We start from the raw sequence: 13,743 nt of genomic DNA, 5'->3' as shown, positions 1-13,743 counted from the left end.
CGGTTCAGACGCCACTCTCTACTGATGTGCATGGCTTTGAAAGTTGAGCTTAGGTTTCCTGGATGTGTAGTGCATTATCCTAACCAATGCACCATTGAGAATACGTTTTTCCCCTTTTATCTGGCAACAAAACAGGTGTTGTTAAAACACCAAACTGAAACCCTTTACAAGGAATCATGTGTGCATTAACCACAATACTTGTGGTCAAAATGCAAAGGAGGTCCCATGAGCAATCCTCTTCAGGAAGACGATTGCTTGTGTGGTGATCAAAACGTCGTGATCCATTATTTTTTCAACCGACGTGACATTACCGAAATAACCAAAGAGTATGGATTCCTGCAGTCACGAAAGCTTCAAATCAAGATTGAATGCATATATTATCAGAGTGTGGTTTTTGCATTTTGACATTGTCGTTAATGCACACATGATTCCTTGGAAAAGGTTTCAGTGTGGTGTTTTAACAACTGAACACCTGTTTTGTTGCCAGATAGAAGGGGAAAACGTATTTGCATATCTTGGTACTCGCAAAGGAGGTCCCATGATGTCAATGCACCATTGTTCCCAACATGTATATGTGTGTCCTGTGATATAGAGCAACAGCAGAACTAATATATATCTTCCACACGAATTGCACATTACGAAATGCTAAATATAAAATTCAGATTGGGCAAACTCTTGAGTTTGGATTGGGATTAATTAACCAAATTTCGATTGACTTTAGGTTCAGCTATGGATTTGTTCTTAAAAATATGCATTTTTCTCATTGCTAATATTTCAACTGCGTAATTTCAGCAAGAGTTCATACATACCTCCTGTGAATATTTCAGTTTCGGTAACCACTGACTGGACCTTTGTATATATACAGTACAGGAGTCAACTTAAAATAGTGACGATATAAAACTCAGTTCACTGCCCATCTAACAACGATTCCACGTGCGGTGTCTGATGGCATGGGAATTTAGCCATTGCATGGCAGTTTGTAAGACGTAGAAGGAGGGGTGGTGTCGGAGGGAGTGGAAAGGTCGTGTGGTGGAGGCGAAGACGTGTGTTGAGACAGGTGCCCCCCTTGTCCATTACACACAGAAGCCGGCTCCCCCGGTGAGGGCAAGGGGGTAATTGAGGCCGTTCTGGGTATCGGGTGCCTTGAGCCGAGCAAAGTCTTTGATCTTTGCAATCTGACTGCCATCTCGACGTGTTGAGAACGCGCGCCATAAACATGATAGATGGTCGAATTGTGGACAGGAAGAAGAGTCACGCAATTTACGAGGCATTCAGAGGGTTGGGGGAGGGAGAACTTGAGAGCAAAACGAGGGTAGTAGGTACATTAAACAGAGGAAGCGTGTTATTACGCAGGCCGTTGTCCCATCGGACCATGCTCAATTTAGCACACGAAAAAAGGGGAATACTGTAAATCCTGCCCTGCGAGTGCATCCCATGTGCGTTGAACAAGCTATGCCGTTCACAAATGACATACCTAATGGGGTCCTATGCAATTGCGGACGTCTGTAGCGATCATTTAGTGACTGAAAAGTGTTCTGTCCTGCAATCCTGCATTTAGTGTTTTGGCAGATGTGTCAGCTTAACACACACTGACCTTCTCTACTGCAGGGACAATGCCATTGCTTGCTTTTCACCTTTTTTGTGTTTTGTTTGTTGTCCTTTCCCCGCACCTCCGATTGACACGGTTGGCTACGTACGGTGCGAAATAAGTTAAACATACATTACTTTTATCAAGTCAGTACACACAAGGATACCCTCTAAGGGTAAACTATTATAATAATTGTGTAAAGTCTGTTTCAGGGTGGGGGGGGGGCAAAGAGTTTCCTTTTTTCTAAAATCGCCCCCACCTGTCTGCCCAACGACTCCGCACACCAACAACAACGTGGCAGCCACGGTCACTCGCGATGAAAACATCGACACAACGCTGACGCGCCATCAACAACACCAATGCCAAACTAGCGCTGATCCTTCGGGGTTCCCCAATGATTCCCTTCACCAACTAACACGACCAAGCAAAGCCAAATCTGGCCCCACCTGGCTCCCACCACGAATCATCTACACCCCTTAACTAACCGAACGCCGATCTCGGGAGATCCAATCCCCCAGCCTCACCCTCCCGTGCCCCTCGTCCCACCAACAACAGCCGTCATCGGCCACTAATTGTGCCAGACTCGGTGCACTTTGAGGCCGTGTGAAGTGTGGAAGGCTCGCTGATAGGCCCTGCTGGCACCACGGATGTTTCCCTGGATGAGTGTCCTCAGAAGAGAGTGGGCCTCTCCAACCTTACGTTTGTGGAAATGTCCACAATCGGATGGAGGCCACAGATAGGAGAAGACCAGCACCCAGCGCTCACTTTGTTGTCGAAAAGTGTGTCTATCGTTCTGGATTTCAAGTTGAAAATCGGTTTTCTTGAAATGATCCTGCTTGTGAGGCAAATTTATATGGGAAATCTGCAAGTGCCGTTTTTTTTTACAAGTTGCATAATAATGCAGGACTCAAAACTGCATGTGCATGTAGTTTTCCCCTCTTGTGGTATTGTGATACCTTCCCACGATGTCCTGGTGTTTTTTTGTACCGTAGAGGTAGCAACCCCGCCCACAGCCCGTTTTACTTCAAGCCAAATGTCTCCCACTTTCAGGATTGCATATCACTTCTCATCAAAACCCATATTAGTAACGGCATGAACATTAAAGGACGCGTGAAAAACCTTAAGCTCGAAAGGAATGCTAATGCATTGTAACTTTTTTACATCTATTATAACATAAGTGGCATTTACAAGCTGTTCAGAATGTGGTTCAAGGCAATGCTGAATGCTAAGTAGTTTTGTGAAGTGAATCCACGTTCTTGTCATTCTCAATTTGGATGGGCGTTTTATTGTAATTAGAAAATGTTGCTAAACATAATAAGCTGTCAAATTCATCGGCCGAACTTTCCGGCCTGCCAACGGTATTATGTATTGTCGCCAACATTATAGCTGAGTGTACATTCAAATATTTCCATTATATGGGTGGCAGGATGGCACAGTCTCAACACCTGTGGTTCACAACAAGAAGTCCCTGGGATCAATTCCTGACTCGGACGCCTTCCTTTGTGAAGTTTAGATGCCCCCCTCCTTTTGTCCATGGGTCTCCTTTGGGTTCTCCAGTTTCTTTCCAAAGTTCAAGATGATACAATGTCACTGGTATTGGTCAAACATCTGAATGCTGAAAACGTACCTGTAAATTACTCAATTGAGATTACACAGACATCAACACCAGCCCCATCTCGAAGAACTTGACAAAACTTTGCTGAAAATAGTCTTAAGACTCAATGAAGCCTTCCTCAGTTCACAAGCGTAGTAATGCATATTCATCGAATGTTTAACACTTATCATGTGGAAATGTTTAGCAACCAAATACTCTAACCGCATGTTTCTAAACGTGAAGGAAAAAAAATCCATGTAACCACGGGGAGAACGTGCAAACTCCAAACATGCAGGCATCAGGGGTCAGGGTCAAGCCCACAACTTCCTGTATGCCAGGCGAGGTAGTTAACATCTCGCCACCGTCATTCTGGTGGGCCCAGTGGTCCTGTCCAGTGGTGGCCCTCGTGGTCGCCTCTGATGGCCTTCATGGTTCAGCGGCCCTTGTGATCTTTCCGGTGGCCCTGGTTTTGGTGGTGACAGTCCCAGTAATCCTGCTGGTGTTGGCACTACTCTCCAGTAGTGGTCCTCGTGGAGTTTCCTGTGGTCCCGATGATTGTCCTGGGTGGCCCCACTGGTGGTCCTTTATATTCATGATAGCCCAGAGGGTTCGGTGCTACAGGTGGCCATCTGGATGGTCCAGTTGGTCCGCAATGGTCGAAGGTGATAATGGTGGCGCCTGAGCAGCAGTGACGGCTGTCTCCACAGATGACACACTCAGAATTCAGTACTGTGGGCATAGAGGTTAGTGACAATGTTGCACTGTTTTCATTTGTCCACATATTTCTTGTGCGTGATAAGGAAAATGCACGAACATACATGGAAAAATAGGATCCACCAGTCCTGTATTCCTTTCACTGTGTAAATGTTGGAAGTGTTACTCGGACTTTTTAATTAATGAAACATTTAATCTAAACTTGTTCGTGTCTGCATGAAGTGATTTTGTTCAATCTGCAAAAGCTACAATGTCTCAAATTTTATGCAAATTGTGGTATTCTTAACCTCCTAAAGGAGCTTGTAATATACAACAGACTGATTTTTTTTTCTTTTAAATGCAATTTTCTGCTCAAGCAATGTTACCTTAAAGCAATTGTGAATCCGGGCTCCCTACAGATTTAATTATACCTCTATTTATAATTGAATGAATCACTTTTGTTTTCATGTTTTGCTTTGTTAACGATGGAAATTAAAAGTTTCAAAAAAACTGAGCAATGAACATGAAACATGTTCTCAAGTGTACCCACATCTGCCCAGCAGATTTCCACAAGTGATGCAAGCAATGGCTTGACATAATTAGGACTTTCTCCAAGATGTTATGGCTGCACAACGTTCTGACGTTTACACTTGCAAAGGGCTGCCCACGTTTGTAAAAGTGACTGAAGGTAGCTCATAAGAGTCACTGTTAGTTGTGTGAGCACGTGTGCTGTGATGTGCTTGGCTTTTCATTGTAAAGGCTAAATGCCAAATGTCATTACAGATGTGCGTAGGCCTTGTGGAAAATCATTAACTACTCCAACATATTCCATTGTTAAGTTCAAGAAAGTTGTTTCTATTTGTAGTGATGTCAAATAAAGCAGAGCTGGTAAAAATACAATTGTATGCACCTCTTGTTTCATTGGACCTTTGCTGCTTTAAATGTCCACAAAGATTATCCAAAAGTGTTTATAATGACATATCCGTCATCAGGTGGGACAACCCCAGCAAGAAACTATTTTTTTTGCCCACTTCAGCAATTGATGACGGGCACTTGTATTGCGCCCGAAACGTCGTGATTTAATTTATTGTATACCTACGTGACTTTACCGAAAGAACCAAAGAGTATATACTGTAGTATCCAACGGGCATATGAATGTATTGACGGTACACCCGTGCTTGGTACTGTATATGAAAAACAATGTTTAGCAATCATTTATATTCCCGAAATTCGGAACCCCGGTCAACAAATGTTGCGGTGCGTCAAAATCAGTTCTCATGATGTCGAAGCACTCGGAAGACGAATGCCATGAGCAGCTGAACACGACGCTTCACACAGCCTGTTCCCATATAGCAGCCCAGCCTGATGCCCTAAACTTGGCCGGACGGTTCCTTGATTCATATCCGAAATCGTTTCTTGGCGGACGGTGGCATCAAAAGATTATGACTCGTGTCACGTGGTCGAATGAGAAAGCGGCTGTAAGTCTTGCGGTATTATCTATCGGCGGGTCAAGACGACGAAGATGATGATGCTCTAGTCTCACCTCAGGCTCGTAAGTCAACGGCAAGGTAGCTGCTGCTGCTTCTGCTGTTGCTCCAGGGTCAATTACCGACTGATAAACAAAATTTCAGATTTACATTTTAGACTTTTCTGAGGACCGATGTGTTATGCTGCACCGGTGTACCGCCAACACGTCCATATGCTAACCCCACAGTTCGAAGATTGTCAGTTCATATCCCAGTAAAGGTTTGATTCAGCCCGTTATACCGTTGGGGCCAATAAAATAGGTACTCCTCTGTGAGAACTAACAAAAAGATACCAATATACTTATCCCAAAGACAAGGAACAAAAACGTAAAATTGCAAAAGCATGTATAGATGTATGCTTGAAATTACATTGATAGACAGAAAGAGGAACACATGGATTAATGAACATACACAGTATGGATATAGGGGGCGCCCATATATGACGTCACGCGATTTTGGACGATTTTTGACCCCCCCCCTTCGTCACACGGCGTCACAAAAAGTCAGCCCCCCCCTCAAATATGACGTCACAAAGCTCTGCCCCCCCAAAAAAAACATGCTTCAAATCGCTTTAAACTATTGTCATTGGAGTGCGTATTTAATGTGGCGCTGCACTCTGATGTTGTAGGAGAAAACATTTCTTAAAAAGTCTATTTAATTAATTAGAATGTGTTGTCTATATTTATTTAAAGTTGCGCATTTTGATGGACGTCACATTTCTAACCCCCCATCACACATCGTCACAAATGTCTGACCCCACCCCCCCCAGGTGCGTGACGTCATTTATGGACGGCCCCATACATGCAGTCATCGACTCACGAACGCCCGACTTACGAACACCCATACTTACGAAACCAGCTTCCATGAATATTTTTTTTTAAATCGACTTAAAACGCGAGCTCGCAATTGCAAACTGAACCGTGGAACTATTTTATTCAGAAGAGCCATCCTCTGCGAGATGGAATGAGTCGGCTCGCTCTGGGAGTGTTTGTGTGTGTGTGCGTGCACGTGTGTGTGTACAATTGTGCTGACTCATTGCCCCCCTTCTCACTACAGGCTCGCATCAGGGCTCAAGGTAAGTGAAAATAAACCAGTTTTTTTAAAATAAATGTTACTCTATGTTTTATTTACTATAGCGTATTTTTACAGTGTTACATGCAAATGTATATTTCTTATTAGTTATGAGTTTAACAATGCTTCCGTTTTTGTTGAACTTTAACATTTCATAACACTGACGGTATGGGAATTTACATACAGGAACACCTCGCACTTTCGTCTGGTTAGGGACCAGAGCATGGACGAATGTCAAAGCAGAGCCTTTATTTAGCCTTGCTCAGTAAGTTTGACTATGTCAAGATTTTATTGCAAATTGAGATCCTCATGGGTTCTTTTAGCTTTACTATCACCACACTTAGGACCCATTATGAATATATTAAAACACACAAATAAGTGTGTTACAGTAATCACTAAAATAAGCATAGTATGACTACTGTACACGTGTTTTATAATCACGAAAATAAATATAAACACTGTAGTACTATACTGTTATCACAAAACATATTGAATTGTTTACAGTATGCGTGTATTGCAGTAAATCAGAAACTTGCAAGTGAAAAGCAGACCGCGGCGTGATATTCATTGCATTAATGGGTGTGCAATTTGTAAGGGCGCGGTGACACAGACCAATTTCATTTTAAGGTTATAATCTCTTGTTCATCATGACGTCCTTTTACTTTGATGTCCCAACAGCGTTACGGAGATCGCGTGACGTATCCGCCTTTGCAGTGAGGGTTGTAAGTTGACACTGAGAAGGGGGGAGGAGGCGCCTCGCCCCTCATGTGGAGTGACGTCACCCGCTAATTATTATTAATGAGGGGGGCTGTTCTATGCGGAGTGACGGCTCATGATTATTAATGAGGGGGCGGGTGCTCCATGTGGAGTGACGTCACCCACTCATGATTATTAAGGAGGGGGGTCCATGTAGAGGACGTCACCTGTTGATGGTTATTAATGAGGGGGGCTGGTCGACATGGATTGACGTCACGCGCGGGACACACAGACATTATTGGCTCATTATAGTAGTAAATGCTCACTGAACGACTTCTATTCAAAGACTGAACGAAAAAGATGGCGCATGGCGCGAACATCGTGGAAGGTTTGGGATGAAATCGGACGAAAGAGGAAAGCCACGTGGACGAAATTTTAAATGTGGTTATAGTTGAAAACGGCAGAAAGAGCGAAGCGACGAAAGTCAAGTGGACGGAAGTCAAGGTATCGCTGCAGTCCATTATTGTGCTCCGACTTACGAACGAATCTCAGGTTACCTATTAGGTTCGTAACCCGAGGACTGCCCAATGTTGAAATTATTTTGCACCGTACGTAGCCAACCATTCTAATAGACTGGTTAAAGATACACCTCAAACATTGCTAGAAGGGATGATGCCCGATGGTCAAGGATAGACAGAATCAGAATATTTATGCTGGAGGAATCCGATGAGCTATGAAGCTCTTTTTCACAGATGTTCAGAATGGGCAGATTTGCGAGTTACAACAACAAAAATAGTCATTGAGTTGCAGCCAAGGAATGAAGTGCACCCAAAAGGATGTCCACAGAGGAGTGGAATGTTAAATAAAACACAGTTTGAGCTTCTGCACACAATTCAATTTATTTGTAAGATACCATACATCATATGCAGCAAGCAAATAATGTGATATTGATATGTATGAAAAAAACCACTGCAATTGTGTATGTTACGTGTTAACGTGTTTATTGTAAAGTATTACCAGTAACCAAAACACATTTCCACCACGAATATTTTTATCAAGGCTGCGTTATTTTTTATTAACATCAAATAAATCATTCGTAACGTCACAGAATCGCTATTTAACAAAAATAAAATTTCCCATAAATGCAAACCAATATAAACTCTTGTATACAAATCTGAAACAATTGTTTGCATATTTCTTAAATGATAAAATGCATATATTCCTCACTCGAAAATATATATCTTTTATACGAACTACACTTTAAAAAAACTTTACAGTCATTTCCATAGCATATAAACATAGCAGTTATACCACAATTAAATTCTGGCAGCTGGTCAAGTTGGATTTTGAAATGCTTGCAATCAGCGGTCGTGTAAATATTTTTCACACTTTACAATTCAATTCATTCTCATGCTTCTCGGTCTCAATTCAAATCAACGATTCTTTTTTTTTTGCCATTTGTGGTGAATGTAGCACCTCCGGTGGCTGTATAAATTACATAAAACCAATTGAATAAAACATAACAGGTAAAGGTGCAGCCCTGAAATTGCTTGCTCACACCACTGCGGACAGAAGGGCCTCTATTAGATGGAGCTCTAGAGAGCTGCGCTCATGGATATTTTGGTCTACTCTTCCACCCTGCCAGACGTTTTTTTAAGAGGAGGGAATACCCACACTTTACCCCACTGCACACGACCTTGATGGTCGACTAACTTACAACTTGTGAAGAATCAAAATCCATCGTATAAACTCGCAATATAAGAAGCATTCGTTACGTACAAAAGTATATTCTGCACTACGTCTTTTACGAATAGTTCACAAGTGCGGAGGGTTACCTAACCCTACCTCACAAAGGGTAGAGGGGATCGGGGACATACATGGAGGCCATGCCACATGTCTCATGGAATCTTTGCTGTAGATGTGTCCAGAGATTTGGCAGTGAGATCTCCTCACCATCCATTGATCGCTAGGGCAACCCTTGTGTGTGAAAAAATATTGGCTCCGTTGACAAGGAGACACTGTAGCCGAGGGGGTGGGATGTAAAGTCTGCAGAGTGCAACTTTCAATTCGCTGGCTCATGTTATAATGTGCTTTTTAAGACTCAGACACAATTAAATTTGTAATAAATTACAATTAATTATTGTTCAAAATGTTGTTTTACAACTCAAATTTAGTCGAATGTGTTGCCCAAACCATGTACCGATTTGATATATTTTACATGTCGAGCAAAGTTCCCTCTTGTCCCGCCTCCGTGGCTACGGCATTGCAGGTGTGATCAGTACTGTCCAACAGCTGGCCTTGGTATCCCACGGCTCTGAGCCAGTGTTTTGAAGGCAATCGTTGATAGATCATATATTCCCAAAGCTGCTGGGCTGGTAACCGATACTGTATTATAGAGCTGGCCTGAGGCTGTTATCCTCCTGTAAGCAAGGTGGGGTTTTTGAATCCAGCTACTGCAGTTTACTGCCATACCTCATTTAATAATTTGGTGATGTTGCGCTGACAGTTGTGCGCAAACACAGATTTAAAAAAACTCAACACATTCGTCAGTAACACTGCCTTAGAAGGAACACTATATAACGTGACGTTTCGGGCAATGGCCCTACTTAATGGCACATAGTCCAGAGATATGGCATGAATGATAAGAGTTTGGGATGGCAGTTTACATCATAGGAGCTGATTAAAATATATTTTTTCCGGAAAAAAAAACTTCAGGAAGCATTTCTAATATTTTCAGGAAACATTAAAAACATTTTTAATCTGGCCCCCATGGTATAAAGTGCAGTCTACAATTCTCATGCACTATACCTCTCTGGCCTCTAAATGTATGTGCTACAAAGAAGGGCCATTGTGCAAAACGCCACCGATTATATAGTTTTCTATTAAGACCACACGAAGTTATTGATAAGCGTGTTGAGATATTGTAATTATAATACAGGTGTTGATCTAATATCCCAATGCAAGACACTCCTGAAAAATAATGTTGATACTCAATTAAACTTTCTCGGATAAAATGCCCAAGTGTAATTATTACCAGCAAGATAATACAAACAAACTTACTAAATGTTAAGTTGACTCAAAGAAAGTGGTTTAAAATTATGAGTATAAAATACATTTCTTATCAATTAAACTGGAATGATAAAAATTCTAAATTATTTCACTTAAAATAACCTAAATAAAGATTATTTAAACTTTTGAGAAGTATTTTTTTCAATGTATAATCCTAAAACTTACATGTAAATAAATATTAAAATGTAATGGTAAAATTGACGGTTATTCAAATTTAGTCATTTAAATTGATCCTAATTTTTAAAATAAAAACCCAAAATTGTGCCGAAAACATCTATACATTTGAAATATGACATTTTGAATCACAATCCAAGTGGTGATAAAACAGCTATATCCAAGTGCTAATACCTAAGTGCGGGCAACTTATATTTTAATATATCATGATTCAGCTTTTACAGTGACCTATAGGTCCACCCTTTGTATGTAATTCATGCTTAAGCATATCGTTCAGATACAGGGTTTCTTCCATTTATATTTCATGATAATCATGATTGTAGAATATAATTTCCAGAAATCCTCACTGAGTCTTCAGTCTCTTCATCAGGAGTCGCATATTACAACATTCGACTAATTCTTTCTTCCTGAGAATTTGAATGTCAGTAGAAACTAGATTACATGAAAGAGACCCAAATGTATGTGGGTTAACATCCAAAACCTGGTAACCCATTTTATGTACTGCCATCACTTGGCCACTTCTCTTTCGAGCTGGTCGGGAGTCTCACAGCACATGATGAGATCCATGCAACGAATCCACCTCCCAGATTGCAGGTACCCGCCACAACGCCTGGCTTCGTCGCATCTACGGCTACACGACGCACGTCGTCCACTCGTGTTCGCAGGGCGACTCGGACTCCACCGGGTGATTCCGCCCCACCCCAGCTCCCGCTCTCAAGAGATCGCCCTCCTGGGCACCACCTGTCAGAGCCAAATTATTCTCGCACAGTGGCAGAGGGCCGCTCTGAGTCACCGGGGAAGTGGGCGATGGTGGTGGTGGTGGCCGGTACTCTGAGGCTGTTACCAACTTCCCGGGGACATGCGGACTCTGCTCTGGCAGTGGTGTGGTCATGATGGCTTCGTTCCCCTCTCCAGGGCTCTCGTGGGGCCTCAGGGCCAGGCTGCTCTCGACCAGGTTGCGCTCCACGAAGACCGGTCCGTTGATGGTCACCGTGATGAGCGGCCCATTTGGTGCTGAACAGGTTGAGGGGAGGGATGTGAGAGACAGAGTAGAGGGTGAGACAGCATTGTTTCTACTGAATATGCCAAACTCCATCATCATGCACCACTACAGTCTGCTATTCTGTTTGCCGATCTTTTTTGAAGTGCAAATCAATTAATTATATGATATAGCATATAAAAGATACTATTTAAACCTGTATTTCAATTTGGCATGACTTGGTGTTGCAAAATCATACATTGAAAGTGAATTATATGCACCAAGGGAAGTAGTATTTCAATACGTGCTTTGATGCTAAAGTAAATAAAATGCTGTATTCACAGAATTTATCTGATTAGGACAGGGGTCGGCAACCAAAATAACAAGAAGAGCCATTTCTTTCCAATTCGGTACAAAATTCAGTATTTCAAGAGCCGCAATGCATCTGAGTACATACTGTACATACGTACATATCGTCAAGAAGCAGCCCGTAAAGAGCCGCATGCGGCTCCGGAGCCGTAGGTTGCCGACCCCTGGATTAGGACAATACTGGTCCCCACCATATGAATGTGGAATTTCCATCACTGACTCAAATTTTTGAATGGAGGTGAACACTACCCTTCTTTCATATACTGTATATAAATGTACTGTAATAGATGCAACTTAAAAAAAATTGTGCTCATCACACACAAAAGTCCAAATGTCTCTCTATTTAAACGAGCAAGGAGACACTTTTCCAATATCGGGCGATGGTCGAGGCCAATTTGGTTGAATTACCATTGGTACCTTGTACACAACGCTGCCCGTTCGATGGATACCAGATTGAATAAAAACCGCAATGACAAAGTGTGAACAATGAAGGTCACACACGTGGCTCAGTGTTTTCATCCATAAACCCATGTCATGTTGCCACGGTCAATTATTGCATAAAAAATTATGCATGTAACATTATCGAATAAAAGAACATTTTAAATTGGGACAAATTGATGAAGAGCAATTTGTTATAACTATTTAAAGTAACAGATACAAATTAAACATACCAAAATAGAAATTACGAATTTCTTTTCTCGTGTCCCAAAGTAATTTACGTAATTTCACAGGATCTTTGTCTTCTGTTACATTTTGATGTTTGCATAAACATAGCATAATTATTCCCAATCTTGGTCCAATGACATGCATAAATTTCATAATTTTTGTGTAATTGGAGGCAAAGCAGTAATTATAAAATAGAGGTACATTGATGTATACAGTTTTAACAAGTCTTGTAAACATTGATTTGTCAACAACCAGGACATTATACTATCAAAATAATGTAATTGCAAGTGCAAATGTAAAATAAAATATATGCAAGACAAGACATTGGATACCTTAAATAAGCATTCATTCCATGTCAATGTCAATAACGCAAAAACAATTTTTAAGTGACACAGGATGTCTGTATCAGGTTAAAAAAACTATTGTATATCGATGACAAATCTTAGTTCGGTGTCAACTCAGCCCATCATTCTTCCAGGGTCATTAAATTAGTACCAGTTTCTTGAAAATCAATGGCAGTTATCCTATGTGTAGTGATGTATATTGAGTTACTACGGCGTCTAGCGCCAGCCACTGGAAGAAGAGTGACACTGCCCAAGTTAGCGTCTCTCTCTGGCAACAGAGGGTGTATGGCATAGAAGCGGGCCCTAGGGGGCATGCTTCTGGTGGCGGCCAGAGAGAGGGCACTTCAGCACATGGCAGTCTGGGTGAACCCGAGAGGGCACGTGACCAGGAAAGGGTAGCAAGGGGTACAAAGGGGTGGCGAGAGGGACACGTGACATAAGGCTCATATCCTTCTAGTAGGATCTAGAAGGGGGTGTGGCCTAGGGTGGAGCCAGGCCGCGCTCAGGGGCATAAAAGGGAAGTCCCGAGCGCCGATCCGGGCTGTCTTGTGGAATCAACCCACCGCGCTACATCTCCTCGATCTTCGCTCTTCAGTCATCACGTTCAGCATCGTGGGGCAGGCAGTACGTTACTGACCTGACCCGGTTATGTAGTTGCCCGTTGTGATTACGTCGTTAGTGGAAGTTGTTACCACCTATGTCGTTATCCCGTACGTTTATATAGTTACCCTGCCGGGTGTTGTAATAAACGTGATGCCTCCAAGGTCTAGTGTGTGTCTCCGTGGATGCCACTACATATGTATATACAGGGTGCTTCAAAAAATGTTCACACTTCCGAGAATTTGCAACAATCTTCTCCAGGTGGAGACCACCTGGAGAAGATTCCATGCATGTGTTGACAATGATGGCGAACAAGTGGAGACTCTTTGACTTTTTGAAGTTATTAACATACATGTGTCATCCTGTTACAGTGT

At 42.2% G+C, this 13,743-nt stretch overlaps 1 protein-coding gene across 2 annotated transcripts in view; it reads right to left on the bottom strand.

Moving 5' to 3' along the window:
• Nucleotides 1-8,152: 8,152 nt before the first annotated feature.
• Nucleotides 8,153-13,743, bottom strand: part of LOC144720218 (uncharacterized) — a 54,894-nt gene continuing 49,303 nt past the window's right edge. For both annotated transcript variants that reach the window (XM_078596734.1, XM_078596735.1), the window contains exon 14: nucleotides 8,153-11,425. In XM_078596734.1, the coding sequence (XP_078452860.1) occupies nucleotides 11,043-11,425 (383 nt within the window). In that variant the 3' untranslated portion in view covers nucleotides 8,153-11,042. The remainder of the gene's footprint in view (nucleotides 11,426-13,743) is intronic.

This window comes from Lampetra planeri, chromosome 8 (genome assembly GCF_965212315.1).
Source record: "Lampetra planeri chromosome 8, kcLamPlan1.2.h2, whole genome shotgun sequence".
NCBI classification, from domain to species: Eukaryota; Metazoa; Chordata; class Hyperoartia; order Petromyzontiformes; family Petromyzontidae; genus Lampetra; species Lampetra planeri.
Note: the sequence above shows the minus strand (reverse complement) of the source record. Positions and strands in the feature narration are given on the sequence as shown.